General features: G+C 56.0%; 1 protein-coding gene across 2 annotated transcripts; it reads left to right on the top strand.

Annotated features, from left to right (window-relative positions):
• The first annotated feature begins 1,226 nt into the window (after positions 1-1,226).
• On the top strand, positions 1,227-24,531 carry ASIC1 (acid sensing ion channel subunit 1). Of its 2 annotated transcripts, none has more exons than XM_060164949.1 (11): positions 1,227-1,588; positions 2,168-2,363; positions 18,907-19,057; positions 19,691-19,818; positions 20,114-20,264; positions 20,642-20,698; positions 21,165-21,318; positions 21,722-21,813; positions 22,011-22,090; positions 22,179-22,283; positions 22,440-24,531. In XM_060164949.1, exons 1-11 carry the CDS (start codon positions 1,227-1,229, stop codon positions 22,542-22,544), a joined length of 1,581 nt encoding a protein of 526 aa, XP_060020932.1. In that variant the 3' UTR covers positions 22,545-24,531. The 2 variants fall into 2 exon arrangements, with proteins under 2 accessions (XP_060020932.1, XP_060020931.1); XM_060164948.1 differs by having other exon boundaries at positions 21,722-21,957.
• The last annotated feature ends 277 nt before the right edge of the window (positions 24,532-24,808 follow it).

The raw sequence follows: 24,808 nt of genomic DNA, 5'->3' as shown, positions 1-24,808 counted from the left end.
AGACAGCCTCGCAGACACTCGTAGGCGCGCACGCGCACCCTCTCCCCTCCCCCTCTGCCTCCCCTCCCGCCGCCTCCCGGCCGGACGATGGATCCCTGCAGATCCCGGGGCTGAGAGCACCGCACACCGCGCACCACGCCAAGCCCGGGCGGACCAAGCCGAGGCGAGCGAGGGAGCGCGCGCGGCGGGCGTACGGAGCCGAGCCGAGCCGGGCCGGGCGGGCCGCTCCCTGCAGGGCTCTGCGCGGCGTGCCGCGGCGGCCGCCGGCTCCCGCTCCGGGCCATGAGCCCCTCCGAGGCTAGCCGCTGAGCCCGCGTCCGGCCCCGCGCCCCAGGACCCGCCGCCGGTTGCCGGGTTCCCGAATCCCCCTCAGGTGGGTCTCCGATTCCCCCTCCTTTGGCTGCGGGACTCCCCAGCGCCCCGAAGCCGGGACTTTCCTCCCCTCTAGCTTTCCCCAGCTTCTGGGGCGGCTCAGTGGCTGGGGAGGGGGGCGGGGGCCGAGCAGGGGATCTGGCTGCGTCGAGAAGCTAGAACGGGGTGGGGGAGCGTCCGGGGCGGGGACAGCTCGCTGTAAGAGGGAACCGCGCCCCCATCTCTGTGCAGCCACCTCGGGTTGCCCTCTGCCCCCACCCCACCCCCACCCCAAACATGCATGCATACAGCCTGCGCCGTTCAGAGAACCGGAGACACCCGCAGGTGAGGACTCTGGTGGGCCCCTCCCCACCTCCCTGGGCCCCTCCCCACCTGCCTGGGGGGTTTCTGGCCCAGGTCTAGCTCATGGGGACGAAAGCCCAGTCCTGGGGACACCCTTGACTGGGAACTCTTGACCCCGGGTTCAGCCCATTTGGGGGAGTTTTCCTGTCCAGGATGGGTGGACATTCCCGTCCCAGAGGGACCCCACATCTGGAGGAAACTCCTGTGCCTGCCTGGGGGAGCACTGGGACTTCCCTCTCACCCTCGGGTGACTGCATCTGGGGTCTCCCCTGGCCTGGGAGTCTTCCCTGGGAGAGCATTCCCTTGGCCTAGGCTGACTCCCAAACCCCTGCATTTGGAGGAACCCTCTTCTGAGAGTGTGTCCCCCAGCCAGCCACCTCTGGGCTTGCACACCAGAGACAGTGACCTCTGGAGATGGGGATGGACACACCTGGAGGGATGCTGTGTGTACTCTCATCCCAGGACCATGACAGACTCCCCCACCCCCTTCCCCCAGGATCCCCTCGGCCAGGATGGAACTGAAGGCTGAGGAGGAGGAGGTGGGTGGCGTCCAGCCGGTGAGCATCCAGGCCTTCGCCAGCAGCTCCACGTTGCACGGCCTGGCCCACATCTTCTCCTACGAGCGGCTGTCTCTGAAGCGGGCGCTCTGGGCCCTCTGCTTCCTGGGCTCACTGGCTGTGCTGCTGTGTGTGTGCACCGAGCGTGTGCAGTACTACTTCCACTACCACCACGTCACCAAGCTCGACGAGGTGGCTGCCTCCCAGCTCACCTTCCCTGCTGTCACGCTGTGCAACCTCAACGAGTTCCGCTTTAGCCAAGTCTCCAAGAATGACCTGTACCACGCTGGGGAGCTGCTGGCTCTGCTCAACAACAGGTGGGAGGTTCCTACCCATCCCGGCTGCCAGACCCTCTGTCAGGGTGCTTCCTCTCTAAGCCACCATACAGCCCATACCACCCTGCCCTCCAGCCCCCCAAACCTGCCACTCACAGCAAAGAGATCGGGGTACTGCCAAGCACTCAAGTAAGGGCACCCAATCTCTGACCCCAGCTGTGACACATGGCCACACTCCCTGGAGTGATCTCTGCCCACCCTCCCGCCACTATGTCTCGATATTCTCCTCCCTTGGGGGATCCGGGCATACCATCTTTAAAGGGTAGAGACTATGGTATAAAAGCCATAGTTCCTGCCCTGATCTCTCTGCCCACCCATGCTTACCCACGTGCTCAGATGCCCAGCCCCTGGGCAGCCACTGCCATCCTCTGCCTTCTCAGACCCCACGGGGCAGATCCTCTAGACACCGCCCAGCTCTCCTTTCATGCCTCTGTCCAGGGCTGGATGCTGCCCTCCCCGCAACGTTGGGCATGGGACACCGGAGGCCAAATGGAGGCAGGAACTGAAGGTCCTGCCGATCCATGCACTGCTCACACCCCCACCACACCCCACCTGCTCCAGGTATGAGATACCAGACACACAGATGGCTGATGAAAAGCAGCTGGAGATACTGCAGGACAAGGCCAACTTCCGCAGCTTCAAGCCCAAGCCCTTCAACATGCGCGAGTTCTACGACCGCGCGGGGCACGACATTCGAGACATGCTGCTCTCCTGCCACTTCCGGGGGGAGGTCTGCAGCGCTGAGGACTTCAAGGTGGTGAGTGAGCCCCCTGGCTGGTGTGGGACGTGAGTCAGCCAGCCCCCAGAGGAGGAGGAGACTAGGAGCGGGCGGACCTCTGGGGAGGAAGTTGTGTGTCCCTAGGGTTCGCTTCTGGCAGGGGGGTACTTTGTTCAGCTCAGGGACGCATTTGCTCTTTGTGAGGTCCTCGGCTTCAGCCTTGTGTCCATGATGGCAGGAAAGAGAGCCTATAGTGCGCACGCGCACACACACACACACACACACACACACACACACACACACACACACACACACACACACACACACACACACACACACACACACACAGCCTGGCAGGGCCCCTGACCCCATCAAGCTTACCTTCTGGGCCACAGGTGTCAGAGCTGGGGGTGGTGATGGGTAAGCTGCAGCCTTGTTACTCAAAATGAGGTCCAAGGACCATCATCTGGGACCTTGAAAGAAATGTAGGACTTTGCCTCCCCACTTCTCAAACCTACTGAATTAGAACCTGCAGTTTAACAAAATCCTCAAGTAGTCTGAATTAAAGTCTGAGAAGCACCATGAAACATGGGAAGTAAGGGAAGTTTTCTCTCAAACGACTGGACAGGTAATTCTCTCTGTGCCACCCGTCCCCTACCCCAGCCATTTTACACACACACACACACACACACACACACACACTGTCTGATTGGGTTCCCCCCTTGCCAACCCACAGAGTCAGGGTCTGAGGAAGAAGAGATGACTTGGGGTACACAGTCATGGCTGAACTGGAGACTGCATCTTAAAATGGAGATGCCCCACAGATACTCATACCCTCCACACACAGATGGGGCTGCCTCAAAGCCAGCACCCCAGGGAGGGTTAGGGGAACTGACCGGCATCTCATGTGCCAGGTGATCATGGGCAAGTCATACAGGTTCTTGGTGGGTTAGAAACAGGCAGGGACTGTGGAAAGGGGCCAGAGGACCTGGAGCCATGTATGCAAAAGTACACCAAATGTGAGGGTGATGCTTGGAACTCTTCCAAATGCTTTCTAGACTGTCCTTCAATCCCCTGGATGAATAGTCATATTATCTCTATTTAACAAGCTGAGACTCAGAGGCAGAATGAGTTGCCCGAGCTCGCAGAGCTGGTTAGTGACAGACGCAGGATTAGAACTCATGTCTCATTCAGTCCCAACGCAGTGTGCCCTTTGCGTTAATATTGCTGACCCTGGAGTCATCATGTCCACTTCCAGTTCTGGCAATTGCTCTCGAAAACCCAGGCTCCCCTAGGACTCTTTTTCTGTCCATACCTGCCCCCAGTTCTCCACTCTCAGATCCTCCCCTTTTCTCCCACACTTGCTTGCTGCCTCCCTAGCATTATGGGAGCATGAACTGCATTTGTCTGTGTAGAAAGGCTGGAACCACAGTTATGCTTGTTTTTTCCTGCTGAAGTTACACACGACTTCCCAATCTCTTTAAGCCTTTATCTGAGACCAGTTTCATGGGCCTCTGTCAATACTGCTGGACAAAGTTTACATGACCACGGTCCTTGCTAAGCCAGGCTCATAGGGAGCTTAGCATGATGCAAGAGCCATTTCCTTCCCAATTTTCCTTCCTCAAAACAGGAGAAGGCTGGATTCCCCAGGGCCCAAGACCAAAGGGCTCCCAGGCTCACCAACTATATTCCCAAGGGTAGTAGAACTGTAGTTGACGGTGGAAGTGAAAGCCAGAGCCCTCCTCCTCTGCAGCATACCCCAGACGCAAGCAGAAGGAACCATCAAGAAAGATAGAGAAAACCCATTAGATTGAATGGTTTGTAGTGTTTGGATGAGGAAGGGAATTGCTTGGCTCGACCTGGGAAGGCGCTAAGGAACAAAGTGGAGTTCATAGAAAGTGTACAGTTGAGGCTCCATCCGTCCCTCACATCCAGAAAGATTCCACGTGGTGATGCTAAGATATGTTTGGTTCATGGAAATGGAGACCCTGAAATGTGATTGGTCCATGTTGTCTGAGGGGACAACCCTACACAGTCAGACGGAGATATGATTGGTTCACAAAGTTCTGGAGCAGTGTGAGTTCTTTCTCTTGCTGGGGGAGAAATACATGGCTAGGATCCCACAGGCCCAACACTGGCGCTTCTTGGTTCTGGGTTGTCAGGGACCAGGTTTTTGCTGTCTCTGAGCCCATGTCAAAGGCCTGACCCTGAATGTAGCTGGACCCAAACCTCTCAGACCTTCCTTCTGCCCTCTCAGGTTGACCTCAACAGCCCCTTTCTACTCTGCCCATAAGAGATGTCCCTACACAGATGGGAGTCTCATTGTGAGTCCATGTCTGACATCTCCCTGGTGGAGAAGAAGAGCACTGGCACTATCCTCCAGCTCCCTGGTCCTAAGGGGTACAGATACCCCTTCCCTGACGCTTCACCTTCTCCCACCTCTCCCTGGTCCCATAGTTAACATCTGCCTCTCCATCCTTGCTGGTCTCTGCTAGGACACGAGGCGTGTGTCTAGCCCCTGGACGGATGAGGCACTGACAGAAAACATCTCTCTCTCAGGTCAGAGCTTAGGGGAGACCATCTTGGCATCTTCTGCTGCCTTGAGAGCAGAGGTTCTTAACTGGGGGTCCGAGTCCAGCTCAGCGTGTTTGCAGAATAGAGTGTGCACAGGCACATGTGGACTCTTTTGTGGGTTCCAAGTGCGACCATCATCCAACGATAGGAATCTTGCTCCTGGAGGACAGTGCAGGGGGCATAGGAAGGGCATCCTCTGGTCCCTTAGACACCTCAGCTCCCATGGTGGGGGTCAGCAGCGACACGCATTCCCCGCAGATGTGCTTCCGAATCCAGCTGAACCTCAGGGGATGAACGTGGTCCAAGAGGTGTTTGGCCAGGTCCATCCCCCAGCTGTGGCTGGGTCAGCTTGGGAGAGTGGGGGGAACCTGGGCTGAATCTGGGAGAAACTGGTTTGAAAACCCTTTGGGACTGAAGAGGCAGAGGGCAATGGGAAGGGTGTCCCCACAGCAGCCCAGTTGGGTAGGCCTCAGTAGCTCTCTCCTGAGCTACCAAAAGAGCTACCGAAGACCCACCCACAGGCCCCCTCTTCCCTCCTCTTTTCCTTCCCGGTGGGGTGCTTGGTTGCCAGGGCAACAGGGTCTGAGGCTCCACTCTCCCACCCCACTTTGAGGCCAGCCAGGCCAAGGCAGGATAGGGGTTCCATGGAGGGGGCCCAGGGGTGCAGCTGTCTGCCGAAGCCTGGGTAGGGGTGGGGTGTCGGGGGGGTGAGCACAGTCGCAGCTGGTGCCAGCCTCCAGCTGCACCTTATCTGTCCCTGGCAGTGGGAGCTCCGATGTGGCTTGAATTCTGAACAGCACCAAGGGGAGGGGGCTGGCAGATGGTGGCCTAGTCTGCCCTGTGCCACCCCCTCTTCCAGCTGAGTCCCAGAGCCTTTGCCTGGGGGAGAGAAGTGGGAATTCATTTCTGAACCCTGGAAGGGATGGAAGGGGAGGGCAGAGAATGGAAATCCTGGGGGTGGGTATGCAGTGGGGGTAGGATTCTCTCAGGAGAGGGTGGAATTGGGGGACAAGGGATAGGAGGACAAGAGTCCAGGGGACCCTGGAGTGGGGGCAATCTCCCAGAGGAGAGGTGGGCAAAGAAATCCCCCCAATGTTCTGGAGGTGGACAGGAATCTTCTGGAGCACCTGGAGGAGGTGAGATGCTGATAGCAAAGAAGGGTGATCCTGAGACCCAGAAGTTGGAGGGAGAGGTCATCTTAAACAAGAAGAGCCAGGGATGGCAGGTCCCAGGGAGAGCCAGGACTAGCAGTGGGAGCTTCCTTATCCCCAGGGCCGGCTCTGCCCCTTCACCGACACCCCTCATCACACCACCCCACAGCAGCTCAGACCAGGGGAGGGCCCGACCTCACTACCTGGGTCTGTTCCCTCCAGCTAGGCAGGGAGTGGAGGGGCTGCTGAAGGGAAGGGCTGCCCACACTGCTACACACAGAGAAGAAAGGAGGGTTTGGGGCTACCCCACCCAGAAGCCCGGCGGTCTTTGTATGGGGTTGTCGTGGGGTGTGGACGGGGGAGCATGCAGGGGGTGCAGAGGGATAGGAGAGGCTGGAGTGGAGAGGTTAGCATGGGAAGAGGGGCATCCTGCCCTAGCCGCTCTTGGATACCTCCTCCAGCTTTACCCTTCCCTTCTCTCCCTCCCTCCCTCCCTCCCTCCCTCAGAAGTGCCTGAGGTTGGAAGGAGACTGGAGTAGAGCCAGTTGCAAGAATCCAGGGGACCCTGCATTGGGGTCTCTCTCTCTCTCTCTCTCACACACACACACACACACACACACACACACACACACACACACACACCTCTCCCTCAGGTGACTCAGTTTCCTCTCTCACCTCCTCCCTCTCCTCCCCCATCCCTTGCCGTTTCTGACTCTGCCCCTGTCCCAGACTGCTGTCAGCTAAGAGGCTACTCTCAGTTAATTGACCTCCGGCTGTTGGCTAAAGTAATAGGGAATTGATGTAAGTAAGCGGCTCTGGGGGCGGAGCCGGAAGTGGAGGGGTGGGAAGAGTAGTGCTTCGAAGCCTCGGGCTTTCTCCGGTCCCAGCCTGCGGAGAGCTCCGTGGTAGGGCCGCCACTGCACGTGGTGTGCATCCAGGAAGCAGAGGGCGCGCCTGCACAGAGGTCAGAACGTTTCTGCTGTGGGTGGAGCCGGATTGGGAGCATGCTTCAACTTTGTGGAAGGCAGTTTCAATTCCTGGGGGATGGTGAGGGAGACTGAATAGTAGGCACGAGGGGCTGGGGGTGGGAGTGTCGAGCTCCGCTTGATTCCTTCTTCCCGTCACCGACAGAGGCCCGTGGAAGTGCCAAGCCTCGTGCTGGGCACCAGGGGGCGGCGGTGAACAGGCGGAGCCTGTCCCTGCCCTCAGGAGCCTCAAGCCACGTGCAGTACTCCCGGGAGGCTCAGAGTGCAGAGGGTGGTACTAAGGGAAGCCGAAGGGCTTCGGAGCAGAGAATCACGTGCCAGGGATGAGAGGACCCTCCACATCTAGGTGGGGTCCTTCCAGTCTCCCCAGCCCAGCTCAGCTATTCAGAAACGCCAGTTCTGGGAATTCCCTGGCGGTCCAGTGGTTAGGACCCCACGCTCTCACTGCCGAGGACCCGGGTTCAATCCCTGGTTGGGGAACTAAGATCCCACAAGCCGTGCGGCGCAGCCTAAAAGAAAGAAAGAGAGAAACTTCAGTTCTACAGAATGTGTGGTGTCTCCCCCAGCCCAGCCTCTCCCAGCTGATGACCAGTCTAGTTCTCTCCAGCAAGGGTCATGGTCTTTGGTCAGGTTCCCGAGGCACAAGCCTTCCCTTACTGTATGTCTGTACCCAGTATGTCTGTACCCTCTGGCTGAGAACCTTCTGGTCAGAACTCTGGCGTGGGGATTCTGGGAGGCAAAGCAGGGAAGGAGACAGCTCGAAGGAGAATGGAGCCTGGTTTGGGTGGAGGATGCGTCTGGGACTCCTGGGTTCTATTTTGGGCATAGTTTCCTCTGGCTCCATTTCTCAGCTTCTAGGCTCAATTTCCTGTGAGCAAAGGGGGCTGTAAATAGATTTGTAAATTATTCTTTGCCGAGGGGCAGCCTGTCCTTCAGCCTCTGGGCCACTCTGGCTAAGCCCCCCCGCTGGCCCATGTGTAGAATGGGTGTGCAGTACCGTTTCCTGGACACATGCATCAGACATCTTCCTCGTGGAAAATTTTAAAGCAAACATGAAACTGAGGTGTAGTCACCTTGAGGGAAAGTTCCCTTAAGAAGCTCTAAGGACAGAGACTCTCACTCCAGGCTCTCTAAGGCCACTCCTGAGGGAGAGGGAGGGCAAGTTGTGATTTTTCTGAGCTCCTATGAATTCTTGGAAAGAAAACCCTTTCCCACTCCTCTCATCTGCACCCCCTTGACGTGGCTGACAGTCCTGGAGGCCTGGGAGGTTGGGCTGTGTAGCTGAGTATCGAGTGTCTCTGATCGGTGTGTCGGCTCGTCGTGTCTGGCTGGGAACATCCCTCGGGGAGAGACTGCTGCAGTGGCCTTGACCATGGAGAGCAGCCAGCTCAGGCTTCCTCACCGCACACTGCACGTGTGCCCCAGGTGTGCAAGCACACACGTGCACCTCCCTGTGCATGTCTGAGAGTGGGAGAATGCAGACGTGGACCAGGGTGTGACGTGGACACAGGGATGGATGTGCACAGGGGCACACACAGCTCTCTTCGTGTGTCTGCAGGAGAGAGCTCGTGTGCCCACGAACCTCTGGCCCCACGCAGAGCACATACCCGCCAAATTAATCTTCTCTTTCTGTCACGCTTTGCAGTTTACAAATTCCCTTTACTTCAGCTCCTGTGATCCTCATAATTCTGGGAGGCAGGAAGATGTTAATATCTTCATTTGAAAGATGAGGAAACTGAGGCTCAGAGGTGTTACATGACTTGCCTGAGGCCACACAGCGAGTAAATGACAGAGTGGGTGCCTTGACCTCAGATCTTCTAAGCCCAGGTTCTTCGTGTGTGTGACCATAGGAGCAGGGATGTGTGGTGGAGGAGGGTGCCCGGCTCCCCAGCTGCCCATGCTCTGTAAAGAGGTGGTGTGATGAGGCAAGAAGGGAAAAAAAAAGGATGCGAAAGAGAAGAACCCCAGCCTCAGTTTGAGCACACCATCTTGTAACTTCTCTGCCTCTTCATTGCACCATTTAGCCAAGTCCCAACCTTAGATGGACCCACCACTGGCTTCCTCAGCCACTCTCTACCAGAGGAAGTCACATGGTTGGAATCACATTGTGTTCATGATCAACATGCCAGTGCTGCCCTGGCAACCCCACTGTGTTTTCCCGTCAACTCGCTCTCCCCAGTGATTACTGTAAATTTTTCTACGCCTCTCAAACCACCACCCTTCCTAGCCCCCTTCTCACCCTCAGCAGATGACCTCACCTCCCACTTCACAGAGAAGATAGAAGTCTCAGACAAGATCTCCCCGCTCCTCTGGGTATCTGCCCCCAGAGGGGAACGTCCATTTTCTCTAGGCTGAAATCTCAACCTGTTCTTACCATCTGATCTCGTTCTATCTTTATGGAAATTTTATCTTAAAGATTCTGCCTCTCCCTCCTCTGTAGTCGGTCTCTCCCCCTCCAGTGGAACCTTCCGATTGACACTGAAACATGCTTAAGATTCTCCCATCTTAAAATGTATAGCTATAGAGACGTCCCTGGTGGCGCAGCAGTTAAGAACCCACCTGCCCTGCCGGCCTGGACTGACTGCGCGGAGGCACTTGGCCATGTGGAAATGCCTGATTTTGTTCCCTGCACACAGAGGAGACACAGCTACTGAAATCTTACTGGGTAAATTCCCAGGTACTGTGAAGTTCATAGATAAGAATCAGCCCAAGTCAGCTTTAAGGGATTTACCGTGACATTGAGAAGAAAAGACCGGGTTTCTAAAAAAAAAAAAAAAAAAAAAGAACCCACCTGCCAATGCAGGGGACACGGGTTCGAGCCCTGCTTCAGGAAGATCCCACATGCCACAGAGCAACCAAGCCCGCGCGCCACAACTACTGAGCCTGTGCTCTAGAGCCCGCGAGCCACAAATACTGAAGCCCACGCACCTAGAGCCCGTGCTCCGCAACAAGAGAAGCCACTGCAATGAGCAGCCCGCGCACCACAGTGAAGAGTAGCCCCCGCTCGCCGCAACTAGAGAAAGCCCGCGCGCAGCAACCAAGACCCAACACAGCCAAAGATAAATAAATAAATTTTTTAAAAATGTATAGCTATAATGACAGTTAATATTTATTGAGCACTTACTATGTACCAGGCTTTAGGTTAAGATAAAACCCAATAAACAAACGTCTCTCAACTCCACAGCCCCCTCCAGCTCCCACAGTATCTGTTTCTTTTCCCAGACAAAATTCTTAAAATTGATGTATAGATTCCGCTGTCTCCATTTTTTTCTCATCTCCATCTCACTCTCTAATCCACTCGGGCGGCCTTCCTCCCCCGGCCTCAGCACTCCACCAAAATGGTTCTCGCTAAGGCCGCTAGTGACCTCCATATTTCCAAAACCCACAACCGTTTTTTATCCTTGATGTCTCAAAATCATTCAAAATGTTTGACCACCACCTCTGTTCTGCACTATTCTCTTTCCTAACGACGGATGAACTCTGTGCCAGTTCATCCTCTTCCACGGCCGTTAAATGTTCGCGCTGCTCAAGTCTCAATCCCAAGCTTTCCTCTTCTCTTAAATTGTGCGGCTGTGATTTAATGGGACAGCTTGATGCATGTTTCATTAGCATATTTTTCCATTGGTGTATCTTACACTGTAATGTTTTACATATTACATCGGTATGTATTTACACTGGTATAAAATTGTAAAACATTTCTAGTGTCCTGGAAAGTTCCTTCAGGCCCTTTTCTAGTCAACAGTACCGCACAGGAATTAACCACGTTCAGGCTTCTGTCAGTAGAGATAAGTTTCACCGGTTCTTGAACTTCCTAGACGATATGTATCCTCCGTGCAGTGTATACATGTCTGTGTCTGTCTTTTTTTTGCCCATGACTATGTCTGTGAGATTCAGTCTCGTTTTATATAGCAGTAGTTAGTGCTTTTTCAATGCTGTGCAGTATTGCCTTATGTAAATAGAGCACAATTTGTTTATCCGTTCTACTCTTGCTAGACATTTGGGTTGTGACTAGTTTGGGGCTATTACAAATAAATCTACTATGAACATCCCTGTTCATGTCTTTGGGTTGCCATGTGCACTCATGTCTCTTGGGTATGTAACTAGGAGCTGTGGTTAAGTCACAGGTTAGGATTCTGTTTAGCTTGGGTGGATACTGCCATATCAGGCCATTTTTCTTTCTATCTCTTCTAAAAAAACTTTATATTCTATTCCTGAGCAGTCTCATCTTCACTCGTGATTTCAATTACCATCTACACACCGACGACTGCCAAATGTCTGTCTCAGCCCGGCTCTCTCCTCTTAGCATCAGTTCAGTGGCGAATTTCCCACTTAACATCTCCACTTGGATCTCCCCAAGGCTCTAAGAAACCAGCATGTGCCAAACCAAATTCATCTTAGCTCCCAAACTAGTCCTGTACTTGTGTTCCTGATCTAGTGAGCCATTCACCCACTTATGCAAACTAGAAACCATCCCTGACACTCCATCTCCCTCGCCTCCCTTACCAGGTCTGCCGGTGTTGACTCCCAGACATCTCTACTCCATCCCCCTGTTCCAGGCCACCCCAGTGCTCCATGTCTCACCTAGACTGCTGCAGTGGCTTCCTAACAGGACTTCTAGAATCCCTCGGGCTCCTCCAGAGTGGTCTCTTCAAAACACTGCTCTGATCACTTGAAATCCTTCCGTGGGGATATGGGACCAGAATCCTTACCCAGCCTTCAAGGCCCTAAGGGCCTGCTCTCCGTCTATATCCTCTTCTTCTCAGCTCTCTCCTCTCAGAGCCTTTGCACTGACTCTGTTCTCTGGAATACCGCCCATCCCCCAACACGTACACACACAGACCTTTACCTAATCACTCCTCCTTATTCTTTAGATTGCAATTCAAATATCACTTTCTCAGAGAAACCTTCCTCAGTTTCCAGTCTGGTTCAGATCCCCCTGTCATTCACCTCCATGGAACCGTATTATTTTTTTCATAGCACTTATCATAGTTTGCAATTAAATATTTATTTTTGTGATTTTAAAAAACTCTCCGTTAGATAATAAGCTCCGCAAGGACCCAGTCCCTTATCTGTTCTCCACGTGTCCTCAGCACATGGACACTCAGGAAATATTTGATGGGTAAGTGAAAGAACGGAGAAGAAGGAAGGGATTGATTTAGAGAGGGATGACCTACTTCCAGTCTCAAGCCTACTACTTGCTCTCCGCGAGACTTGAACAGGTCATTGTGCCTCGGTTTCCTCATTTGTCAAATGGGGTGAAATTACTCAAACCTGCTTATTTTGCTGGGTTGTATACGAATTCCCTGAGGCATCAGTTGAAAAGCAGGAGACATTCCACAGATGTGAGGGGTGACCTGAGTTCAGAAAGAGACGTGGAGAAAGTCAGAAAGCACTGGGTGGCCACACACAGCTTAAGAGATGTACTGGGGAGGGAGTGATGTGGGGAGGGGTCGCATCTTTGGATACAGGGTTGTTCTGCGAGCGTGTCTGCTTGGGTACTTCTCCTCTGTGTACGCTCCGGGGTCTGTGTGTGCTGCTTGATCCTTTCCTCACCTCCCCATTACTGTGCAAAATGTGGATTTGTCTACTAGATCGAGATGAGGAGGAGAGAATGTTAGAGGATGGAGGAGGGAGGAAGTGCAGTTGGGGTGTGTGTGTGTCTTCGTTGCCCACAAGAGGGCTGTGTGTCTGTGTGTAGTGCTGTGTAGGTGTGCAGTGTAGGTCTTTGTGTCCGTGTGGGGAAGAAGTGTCCAGCCACACCAGATTTGCTGTCCTCTGAAGCTGCTCCGTGTGTGCACACCCTACTCTCTGCTGAAGCACCCGGAGCTTCCCAGCCTTAGTTTCTTCCCTCTGGAAGTCCAATCTACTTCCTCTTCCAGAAAGGCTGCAGGAGGGGAACGATGCCCTCTAGTGGGTGTGGGGACGCATGCTGCAGCGTTCCCAGCCCAAGCCTCAACCTAGGCTGGCCCACCTCCAACCCAAGTCTGGAACCCACCTCTGAAACGCATCCTGGGGATGCGCAAAGCCCTCCAAGAGCTGAGGTCCCGTAGGCAAGAAGAAAATGCACACGGGACAGGAAACAGAAGAAGAACCCACGGATTCACACAGGAGAAGCCTGAGGACAACAGCTGAAGGTGGGAGGTCTCTCCTCATCTCTGCAGTGATTTATCTCTGGTTCCTGTTTCTCCACGTGGCCCCTGGGTCCTGCTCTTTCTTTCTTTCTTTTTAAATGTATTTATTTTTGCTGAGCGCGGGCTTTCTCTAGTTGCGGTGAGCAGGGGCTACTCTTCGTTGAGGTGCACGGGCTTCACATTGCAGTGGCTTCTCTTGTTGCGGAGCACGGGCTCTAGGTGCACAGGCTTCAGTAGTTGTGGCTCACGGGCTTAATTGCTCCGTGGCATGTGGGATCTTCCCTGACCAGGGCTCGAACCTGTGTCCCCTGCATTGGCAGGCAGATTCTTAACCACTGCGCCACCAGGGAAGCCCCGGGTCTTGCTCTTTCATTCTCACAGTCCCTGTCCTTAAGGAGCTACTGATCACTACTCATGCTTGGAGGGAGTTGAGCAGAACTGGACCCTGCAGTCTGTTCCCTGAGTGGGCACTAATTATGCCCTGTGGAGTCAGGGAAGGCTTCTCGGAGGAGGTAACCTGTGAGTAGGGTCTTGAGAAATGAGTAGAAATTCTCCAGGTGGAGTCCAGGGAAGGCATGGAACTATGGATGAGCCTCGTGTGTCTGTGGAATGGGAGAAGGACATGGTGACTGGATGCTGGACCCTGGACTAGGTGGGGTGGAGGGGTGAGGCTGGAGGGTGACTTGCCAAGGCCGTGTAGGTCCCGGGTGGCGGGGGTTGAATTTTACCAAGAGGCACTGGGGAGTGAGAGAAGGTCTTTATGCGGAAGGGTGGTCGGAATTACATAGCATGGACTAAAGGTGGGGAGAAATTGCAGGGAGGCAGGGAGTTAGGGAGACCAGCTGGGAGGCGGTTGTTTAGGTAAAAGAGTGGGAGACCAGTCTGAGGGCAATGGCATAAGGAGGGAGAGGGACCAAATCTCAAAGGCTGCTCTTCTTCCAGGGCCTCTGTGTCCCTGGCAACAAAGCTGAGGCCAGAGGTCCCACATCAGCCAGTTCTGCTAGAACCTGGCACCCTGCCTGCCATCCCCAACACACTCCAGGCTCTCTGTATGCAAACGGAGGAGGGAAGAGATGTGGGAGCAGGGAGCGGGGAGGGAAAGGGGGGCAGGAGCCTGGGGCTGTGGGATGGTTAAGGAATGGAAAGGCCCAAGTAGACTTGTCTGACCCCCACTGGTCCTCCTCTGGCTCTGTGGAGGAAGGGTTAATAGTTTCCTCTCCCTCCCTCCCCTCCTCTCCTCCCCTCAGGTCACCTTCTAGGCCCTGGAGACTTGGCTGCTGGCTCAAGTTCCTCAACCAGTGGCCCTGAGTAATCAGAGTACACAGAGGGGCCAGGGGCCTGGGGGCAGGGACTGATCAACTGGGAGCGAGAGGGGCCTCAGAGACTGAGGGGCTGGGGGGTATCTGCGAGGCTGAGGGTTTGGGGGTACCTCAGGTTATTCCCAACACTCTCCACCTGACCCAGGACCCTGTACCGGTTCTGAGCTCAGTTTCTTCCACCCACCAGAAGAGAATTCCTCCGCCTGCTCTCCTGGACTGTTAGGGGATGGGCAAGATGGGAGGGGGAGCGATGATCTACCAGGAAGCTTTTCAGCTGCAAGAGACAGGGTGCCTCCCCCCAGTGCCAGGAACTGGCCATAAGTGAGTCTGTGGTCAGTGAGAGGCCTCTGCTAATGGAACCTGGGCTGCCCCCCAAGCCACAGAAGGGAGTGCAGCTCAGCGTGGTGGTGGTGGGGGGTGCTGACTGAAGTAGAGTGGGGGGTGGGGGTCAGGGGAGGATCGATGGTCTCAGGGACGGCTGGAGGGAAACCGGAGGTCAAGGGAGAGAGTAGGGGTTCGGGGCAGCCAGGGGTTCAGGAAGTAACTGAAAGTAAGTTGTGTCAGCCCAGTGATCAGAAGGGAACTGAGGACCAGAGGAATATTTCGAGGGGAACTGCAGTGTAAGGGTGTATGGGGAGAAGTGGGGGGCTCCATAAAATAATTGGGGAGATTCCAAGTCAGGGGGAATTAGAGAAGAATTAGAGGCTAATTAGAGGTGCCTAGAGAGTGTGGGGCTCAGATAACTCAGAAGAATGACTGGACCAGGTGGGAATGAGGGCAGAGGACTCAGAATTGGGGTGGGAAGGCGAGGGGCAGGTGGACTGGAGGGTGAGAGGGAGCCTGAGGGTGTGTGTCTTGGGGGATGGGCAGAGACCCTTGCTGGCCCACGTCGTGGCAGTGAGAGCAGAGGACTCTGCTAGGTCCCATCTCCCCTGGAGCCCTTGGGCTTTTCAGGCGTTTCCACTCTGTCCTCGACCCTGTCTGTCCTGCTGGAGTTGGTGAGGGGGAAAGGGGCTCCGGCCCGCTCCTCTCCATCTCCATCGGCCTCCCTTTCCCACAGCCATCAATTATTCATCGGCTCAGACAGCCGCCTCCCTGACAGGGCAGGCTGGTCCTCCTCTCCTCTCTAAGCCCCTCCCCACCTCAGCCACACTGCCACAGAGGCCCTGGCAAGGGAGGACGGCCATCCAGGCAGCACAGACCTGGCAAGAGGACTGCCGGACCCTGCCTAGGATCACGCCTCCTCCCCCGTTCTCCTGCCCACCTCCCGGTGCCAGGAAGCCCCTGGAGAAGATGCCCATCCAGATCTTCTGCTCTGTGTCCTTCTCCTCTGGAGAGGAGGCCCCAGGGCCCTTGGGAGATGTTTGGGGTCCCCACCAGCGGCAACAGCGGGACAACTCAGAATCAGAAGAGGAGGGAGAAGAGAAGGAAAAGGAGGCAGAGAGGAAGGGGGCCAGAGAGGGGGACTTACCGATGGACTTGGTGGCCTTTGCCAACAGCTGCACCCTTCATGGAGCCAGCCACATCTTTGTGGAAGGGGGTCCAGGGCCACGGCAGGCCCTGTGGGCAGCGGCCTTTATCCTGGCACTGGGTGCCTTCTTGTGCCAGGTCGGGGATCGAGTTGCCTATTACCTCAGCTACCCACATGTGACTCTGCTAGATGAAGTGGCCACGACGGAGCTGGCCTTCCCGGCGGTCACCCTCTGCAACACCAATGCCGTGCGGCTGTCCCAGCTCAGCTACCCCGACTTGCTCTACCTGGCCCCCATGCTGGGGCTGGATGAAAGCGATGACCCCGGGGTGCCCCTCGCCCCACCGGGGCCCGAGGCCTTCTCTGGGGAGCCCTTTAACCTGCACCGCTTCTACAATCGCTCCTGCCACCGGCTGGAGGACATGCTGCTCTATTGCTCCTACTGCGGGGGGCCCTGTGGCCCTCACAACTTCTCAGTGGTGAGTGGGTGCCCAACAGTGTCTGCCATGGCTCACCCTGAGCGTCACCTCCTGGGGCTGGTAACCATCCTGCCTCCCCCCCACCTCACCTGGACCACCCACCCTCTGTGAGAGAGGCCTGGCCAGAGCTTGCCTGGGAGCCCCAGGGTCTGCAGCTGGGCTCTATTTCCAGGGCTGTGCCGGTACTGCCCTCCCTGTTAGACTCTTGAAACACATAGTTGGTAATTAGTTGCTGCCCTGAGGCCCCTGGTGTCTCCCTGAATATCCTCCAGCATGTCCAGCCCTTTCCCAGACCTCTCTGCGATCCAGCAGGGTCAGCACCTTAATCTTTCGCTGAGGTCAACCTTTGGTCTGGTGGTGGGTGCCTATGCTTGGCCTTAACAATGTTGACTATCACCCCTGGACTGAAGCTGGGGCAGGTGCCCCCTGGTCTCTGGAGGTGCAAGAGAAGGGTGTGGAAGGGAGGCAGAGGGCTGGGGATATCCCCCCTCCACCCCAGCATGCCTGTTAGCAGCGTCCTCATGTGGTCTTCCTGTGCTCCTCCTAGTGTGTGTGTGTGTGTGTGTGTGTGTGTGTGTGTGTGGTGAGGGAGAATAACAGGCCTCCTCTAAATCCTCCCCACTCCCCCTCCAGCTCTAAGTGGCCAGGGACCCTCTTCCCAGGGGAAGCCCTCACTAGGAGAGTCTAGGGCCTTCCCTGCTGAGGGACCAAGCAGCACCCCATCCTTTCCCCAGTTCAGCTTCCAGTTCCGTCTGGCCCAACAGGTCCCCTTCTGTCCCCTACAAGTGCCAGATGCCAGGCCTTCCCTTCCCATACACCCATCTCTCAGTCCCCCACCTTTTCCCTAGTGCAGGGGAAGGTGGGTGTCATCATATCAGTGCATCTTGGACTGACTACAGACAGACAGGAACATGGAGGTTTTGGCCACTGGGCCTCGGACAGGCCAGGAGGTAGAGGAACATGGACCAAGGAAGGGGTCAACCTGGCTTTCTCGGGATCTAAGGCTAGAGCAGGCACTTCTCAGGCAGCACCACCAGGTGGCAGCACAGCCCACCGACCGGCAGCACAGCCCTCTGAGCCAGCTCAAGGTTGCAGCTCCCGGCTGGCCTCAGCCACCAGGAGTCCCTCACATCCCCAGGAGGCAGGTAGGCAGGGATGCGTGTCCAGCCTGGACCCTGCGGCTGAAAGCCACAAAGCCTGGTAGTGGAGCTGGGGGATTAGGAGTTCTCTCTCTACCTCCTCTCTGGACTTCACCCACAAAATGGGGGATAGCACTGGTTTTCTTTTCCAGAGGGGGAAGGAGGAGGTTGTTCTAGGAAGGGGGAAGGGGGCAAAGACTCTATTGACTAGTAACCCCTACTGCCTCCCTGTTCAGTCTAGCCTGACACTCTGTCTCTCTCTTTCTTTGGGCTGTGTCTGTATTCACCTCATGACTTGCTTGGTGGACTCTGTCACCATCTCTCAGTAGTTGAAGCACACTCACCCCATTTGTGGGAACGGGGAGGCATTCTGGGAAGCTGTGGGGAAAGGGCCATAAAGAATAGCTTCACTTTTCTCTCCATGGCTGTGTACTCAGGGCTGCAATAAGGGCTGCTCTGTGGCATGGAGTCGGGGGCCTGTCCCCAGAGCTGAGATCCCTTCTGCCGCCCTCATAGTTCTGCGCCAGCATTGACGAACATGCCAGGTCCTGGATGTTCAGGTTCTGGTGATAAGGGAACAGTGATGGACATAAGGGACTAATGGCAGAGGAAACTATAAAGCATAGCTTGGTCTTGGGGAGAGCAGGATTCCAGATGCCCGGGGTGAAATCCAGGAGAAGAGAAGAGAAGTCTCAGAAGGCCCTGGGCCTGAGGAGAGGGTCCCAAGGAGGGACCAGGCAGTGAGGGGCTCCAGATGATGGAGGTGTGTATGTTAGGGTCCCAGCGGGAAAAAGGTTAACACTTGGATAGTTTAGTCGAAAAGACTAACAGAGGGACTGTTTATAGAGTTGTGGGCAGAGTTAAGGAAACCAATGAGGGGGACTGAGGCACCTAGAAATAGTGGGACATTGTCATATTCAAGCTAAAGGAACACCAAGAGGCAACAGTGCTATGCAGGGAGCCCTCTTGGCAGAATTTGTGGTCACAGAGGGTCTAAGCCACCTTGAGAACACTTGCAGATAAATACCCTGGTCTCTCCCTCCTTCTGTCCTCTGAGCCTTTACTGATACCTCCCATGGGTCAAACCCAACCCGAAGCCCATCCAGGTGGCAAAGGAGCACAGGCAGTGCACCCCACAGGGATCAGCCTTCCAGGGCACACAGCAGGGAAAAGGACAGAATGGGTGAGAAGGAGAACAAATGGAGAGTGGGCTGCTCAGGAGGGGTCATTCCTGCAGGGTTGAAACTCCACCAGTTGGAGGGTCTGGAGACAGTCCCTGGTGGGCAGAGGGTACTGGCAGGACTCTCAGGCTCTCTGCTCTGCTCCCACCAGGTCTTCACACGGTACGGAAAGTGCTACACGTTCAACTCTGGCCGAGATGGGCGTCCCAGGCTGAAGACCATGAAGGGTGGGACGGGCAATGGGCTGGAGATCATGCTGGACATTCAGCAGGACGAGTACCTGCCCGTGTGGGGCGAGACCGGTATGTTGCCTCTCTCAGGGGGGCCCCTCTCCCTGTGGCTCCGGGCCTCAGCCTCCGTTGGGGGGCTCCTGGGCTCTACTGTGGGCCTGAGGCAGGGCGTGGGCTCTCCTTGCGTCCTCCCAGCATCTTGCCATCTCCACCTCCACTCTACCTGCCTGCCACACTCACATTACCCTGGCTCCCACTTCCTGGCTCAGTTACTCTCCAAGGTAACCAGCCATCCCTTTCCATTCGTGGCCACCACTCACTCTATAAATAACTCCGTCTCTTCTTGGGCTGCCTGCCGTCTGTCTGGTCTCAGGGGCCTTGGGACAGGGAAGTGGGGGAGAAGGGAGAAAAGGAGGGGGAGAGATGGAGAGCCTCTGAGACAGTGAGAAATAATTTGAAACACCGAGATGCGTAACTGAAGCCAGGTAAGAAAAGAAGTATGTAGGATTCAGGGGTCAACAGGGTAGCACGGGGCTGGTGAACCCAGAAGGAGGCTGGGGATGGGCCAGGGGCCCTTGGACTAACTACCCTCCCCCAGTCTCAGTGTATGTTGTGGTTATTTCAGGAGAGGTAGGGTGCCCCCAGCTCTGAAGGAGGTTAGGGAGTAAGAAGCCCTCCCAACACACAGCGCTCCCATTCCCCTAGATGAGACGTCCTTCGAAGCGGGCATCAAAGTGCAGATCCACAGTCAGGATGAACCTCCCTTCATCGACCAGCTGGGCTTCGGTGTAGCCCCAGGGTTCCAGACCTTCGTGGCCTGTCAAGAGCAGCGGGTGAGAGGGCCACAGGAGGCCAGTCCCAGGGTGGGTGGTTGGAGGCTCATGATGGAGGTGGAGTGGTGGGCAACCAATAATGGGAGGGATGGGGGAGCTAGGGCCTGGGTAGCCATCTGACTAGTCAGAGCATGAATGATCTAACGGATGGGATGCTCCGTAAACTCGGAGACCCTCAGAGGCTGCACAGGGAGAGGGGGCAGGACTCCTGAGTTCTGCATCGTGTCAGACAAGTCCATCAAGGTGACTCGGGGAGAAGTCCCCACACCCCCCAGCTCCCCGGCTCTCCCAGCAGCTCATCTACCTGCCCCCGCCCTGGGGCACCTGCAAAGCTGTTACCATGGACTTGGATTTCTTCGACTCCTACAGCATTACCGCCTGCCGCATCGACTGTGAGACCCGCTACCTGGTGGAGAACTGTAACTGCCGCATGGTGCACATGCCAGGTCAGGCCCCAAAGTTCCCAACACGGTCCTGGGCCCCTCAGCCTGCACTGCCCCTCACCAGCACCCCGTGCATGTTAACCTCCTGCCAACATGCAGGCAAGACCAGCTGGCTTCTCTCCACCCCAGTTCCAGCCCCAGTCCATACCCATAGGGCTCTTGCCTCTCTGACCTCAATTCCTGCCCGGACCCATGGGGATGGGTCAGAAGGGTCCAGGGGGTATGGACTTTGGGGTAGGTCACTTCCAGGACAGACTGGGGGCTGACTATTCCTACCCTCCCACCCTCTCCCAGCTTCCAGCTTTTAGGCCTTCGGTACCACCAGCATCACAAGACCCCTTTAATCTCCATCCTGTACCACTGTCTCTTCTCCTCTCTAGGGGACGCCCCATACTGCACTCCAGAGCAGTACAAGGAGTGTGCAGATCCTGCCCTGGGTGAGCGCCCCTGTCCCAGGGAAGTCTGCGGGAGGGAAGGAGGCGCTGCCAGCCATATGCATAGGGGTCTCAGAGCAAGCTCCCAGAAGCTTCAAATCACTCCTGGATCAGGCTTCACCTGAACTCTCCTGTGTCTGACTTTAGCAAGGCCGGGAATAGCATCTCTAGAGGCCCCTGTGGAAAATGAACAGGGGTCATCTGGGAGGGGTGGCCTTCATCTGCTCCCATAAGCACCTCAGCTGGTTGACCCTGGAGGGCCCCGAGAGGATGAGATATAGGATTAAGGAATATCCATGGAGAGGCCGGGTGAGGACCAGCACAGCTGGGCACAGGGCCGAAGTGAAGGACGAGTCAGAAAAAGAGGAGGGGGCTCAGGCCTCTTTTGGGCAGGGCCAGGACGTGCGTGTCGGGAAGGTGCTGGCAGAAGGGCATCACTCAACTGGCACCTCTCACCTGGCTGGCACAGACTTCCTGGTGGAGAAGGACCAGGAGTACTGTGTGTGTGAAATGCCCTGCAACTTGACTCGCTATGGCAAGGAGCTGTCCATGGTCAAGATCCCCAGCAAAGCGTCAGCCAAGTACCTGGCCAAGAAGTTCAACAAGTCTGAGCAGTACATAGGGTAAGGGCTCTGACTGTGAAGGGTAACGGGCGGGCTCTGATGGGCGTTGGCAGACAGGAGGAAACTGAGATAACATGGGGGAGGCAACCAAAGAGTCTGAGGGGGGCATGGAGGGAAGATCAAGCCAGAACAAGCAGGAGAAGCACCCCTTCCTCTTTCCTCCTCTCTTCATCCTCATTGCTTGTAACTGGGATCACCTCGCAATTGCTGGTGCGTGGAGCGTCTTTTCAATTTACACCATCGCGTTTAATCCTCACTCTAAAAGGCAGGTATCCACATCAGCATCTTGTTTTATAGATATTGGAGACTGAGATTCAGAGAGGATAACTTGCGAAGGTCACCCAGCTAGTGAGGGACGGAGATGCGACTTGATCCGAGGTCTCCTCTCCCAACCCCTTTGCAGGGAGAACATCCTGGTGCTGGACATTTTCTTTGAAGTCCTCAACTATGAGACCATTGAGCAGAAGAAGGCCTATGAGATCGCAGGACTCCTGGGTGAGCTGCTGATGGCATCTGTCCCCTTCCCATGCCATGGGCATGGTGTGACACCTTACCACCCGAAGCAGGCTGCTCACCTCCGTCCCACAAGGCCTCCTCCCCTGCCAGCCCCAGGGGCCTTCCCCTGCCCCAGTGAGCTCTGCCGCTCCCACTGTGTCCTGACCCCACTGACCTCCCTGTGGGCCCCCCTGCAGGTGACATTGGAGGCCAGATGGGTCTGTTCATCGGGGCCAGCATCCTCACTGTGCTGGAGCTCTTCGACTACGCCTACGAGGTAAGTGGGGGCGGGGCGCCTGCACGGGGCCACGGGAGGGGCGGGGTTCAAGCCCGCCCACCTGCCCACCTCCCCTCCTCCCTCCCAGGTGATAAAACACAAGCTGTGCAGACGAGGGAAGTGCCAGAAGGAGGCAAAACGGAGCAGCGCGGACAAGGGCGTGGCCCTCAGCCTAGATGACGTCAAAAGACACGTGAGGGAGCGAGAGAGGGGCGCCCTCCCGCCCCATCCCTTCCCCGACCACCCCAGGACCACCCCCTTGCCACCTTTTCTCCTTTGCCTCCCCCATGCCCCAGCGGCACCTGTGGCCCTTACGATAACCAGTGCCTGTCCTGTGCCGTTCCCCCAGAACCCGTGTGAGAGCCTCCGGGGCCATCCTGCCGGGATGACGTATGCTGCCAACATCCTACCTCACCATCCGGCCCGAGGCACTTTTGAGGACTTTACCTGCTGAGCTCCGCAGGCCGCTGTACCAAAGGCCTAGATGGGGAGGGCTAGGAGAGCAAGGGGGCCCCCAGCTGCCCCGCCCTGGGGACTCACTCCCCCCTCCAAGGCAGCCCCCCACTCCTGGGCGGTCCTTTCCTCTTGTCTGTGGTGAGGAAGGAGTCTTGACCGTAGAGTCCTCTCCCTGCCTCTAACCCATTGTTTTTTTTGTTGTTGTTTTTTTAACAAAACTAATCTAAAACAGAAACTAAAAAGAGAGAACGGGGCGAGTGACCTCAGGCTGCCCCTCTCTGCTCCATGCTGCCTCCCACAGCTCCCAGCCTGAATTGTCTGTCTGGCTGTCTGTCATCTGAGTGTCCACCTACATTTTGCTGCCACCAGTCACCAAAGCCCCCTCCCAGTGGGGGGTGGAGGGGATCCTCGGGGTCTGGAATTTGGCCCCACACCAGAGAATGTACCTTGAAGGGGAGGGCTAGTAGGGGGGGCTTCCCCAGCCTTAAGAGACCCTCTCAGCCCAGTGACCGCCCCCAACCCCAAGTCTCCAGGCAGGATCCCGAGTCGTGTCTGTTCCCTCCCCACCACCCCACACAGTGTGAAGTCTCTAGGGAGGTAGGGGTGGGGAATCCCCTGAAGAAGTGGCACTGGGGACAAGCTGTGGCCCTGGTGCTGTAGGCCACATCCTGATACCTACAAGTTCACCCCCACCCAGAGCTGCTGGAGAGATATCCCAAGAGGCGGCCCTCCTCTGCCATCCCATAAAAGATTCAGCTGGTTGGCTTCCAGCTCAGGGAGAGGGGCACTGGTGCCTAACCTCACTGGTCCCTCTCCCAGGGGCCCCTGCAGAGGGCCACATCCATAAATTTTCTTATGGAACTCTCCCAAGTCCTCTCCCGAAACGTCATTTGCTTCTCTCAACAACTTCATCTGCATTTTCTATTTCTATATGATACAGACTCTATATTGCTATATCTCTGTATATACTTTCCCCTGACTCTGTCTCTACTTCATCCCCTCTTGTCTCTAAGAACCACCCTCCGACCCCAAGTTCCCCTTCTGTGTTTCCACCCCCTCCCTGGTCTCTGAATGCCTTCGCCTGTATGAAGAGTTGGATTCTCCCCTGGTGTCTGTACTGTGTACACACATCCCTCTAAGAAGCACAAGGAGACGACACGCGCATTGTAACCTTCGCACTGTCTCGGTGGCGACATAAAGGAAGCTGTGAATTACAAGCTCTGCCTCTTTCTGGCCTCACCTTCTCTCCCCAACCTGGGTACCCTTTGCCCTCCCTGCAGCCTTAACATTCCCACCCCTGCTTCACCCACCCCAATGTCCTTTGCCTAGCTGACTGTGGCCTCCCCATGGAAGGGGGTTGCTACAGAGAGAGCCCCTACCCATGGGATTGAGATCTGCAGAGACAGAGGGAGCTGTGGGTTGATGACTTCTGCAGCTGAAGCAGCGGGGTGCTGACAGGCAGAGGCTGAGGTCTTCAGTCAGTGGCCTTTGCCTCCTTCTGGATGCCCAGGCCTCTTTGCTCACCTAATACCCAAGCCCACCACTTATATTTTCTGGTAAGGTACAGTTTGGTAGTGGGAAGAAAGAGACAGGCCTAGAGGGGAAGTTGAAAGCTCTGCCGTTCTGTCCCTCCCTTCCTACCTTAAAGAGAAACCAGCGAGGTAGAGTACCTGCCATGCCCCCTCCACCAGGCATTCCTCCCAGGCCAGAGCCCTGCCCCTTCACAGGCCTTCTCTGCCCAGCTGTCTCAGTCTCCAACCCCAGAACAAGACCTGTGGCAGGTCACCTGTGCATTGGCCTGCAGTTGGAGAGTGAGGATATAGGATCCTTGGGAATTCTTGGCTCCTAGGAGTTCCTTAGAGATCAGACTTCTCCAGAGGGAAGCAGGAGCAAGGCCAAAGGGTGTGTTCCGGATGGAGAACAGCAGGCAGGGCTATGGGTGACGCATGCCTCTGGTCTAATAAACTGGGTTTTAACTATCTCCTCTTCAGTGTCATTCTTCTCTCTCTTTTTTTTTTTTTTTTAGCGGTACGCGGGCCTCTCACTGTTGTGGCCTCTCCCGTTGCGGAGCACAGGCTCCGGACGCGCAGGCTCAGCGGCCACGGCTCACGGGCCCAGCTGCTCCGCGGCATGTGGGATTTTCCCGGACCGGGGCACGAACCCATGTCTCCTGCATCAGCAGGCGGACTCTCAACCACTGCGCCACCAGGGAAGCCCTCATCCTTCTCTTATTTGAATAGTATTTAGGCCTTCCAACTAAGT

The sequence above is a fragment of the Lagenorhynchus albirostris genome, chromosome 11 (genome assembly GCF_949774975.1).
Source record: "Lagenorhynchus albirostris chromosome 11, mLagAlb1.1, whole genome shotgun sequence".
NCBI classification, from domain to species: domain Eukaryota; kingdom Metazoa; phylum Chordata; class Mammalia; order Artiodactyla; family Delphinidae; genus Lagenorhynchus; species Lagenorhynchus albirostris.
This window is presented reverse-complemented; position numbering and strand designations above follow the sequence as displayed.

Coding starts and splice junctions, on each gene's coding strand:
- ASIC1 (XM_060164948.1), top strand. CDS start 1,227: ATGGAACTGAAGGCTGAGGAGGAGGAGGTGGGTGGCGTCCAGCCGGTG. Junction 2,364..18,906: donor GCGCTGAGGACTTCAAGGTG/GTGAGTGAGCCC, acceptor TGCTCCCACCAG/GTCTTCACACGGTACGGAAA. Junction 21,319..21,721: donor AAGTCTGAGCAGTACATAGG/GTAAGGGCTCTG, acceptor ACCCCTTTGCAG/GGAGAACATCCTGGTGCTGG.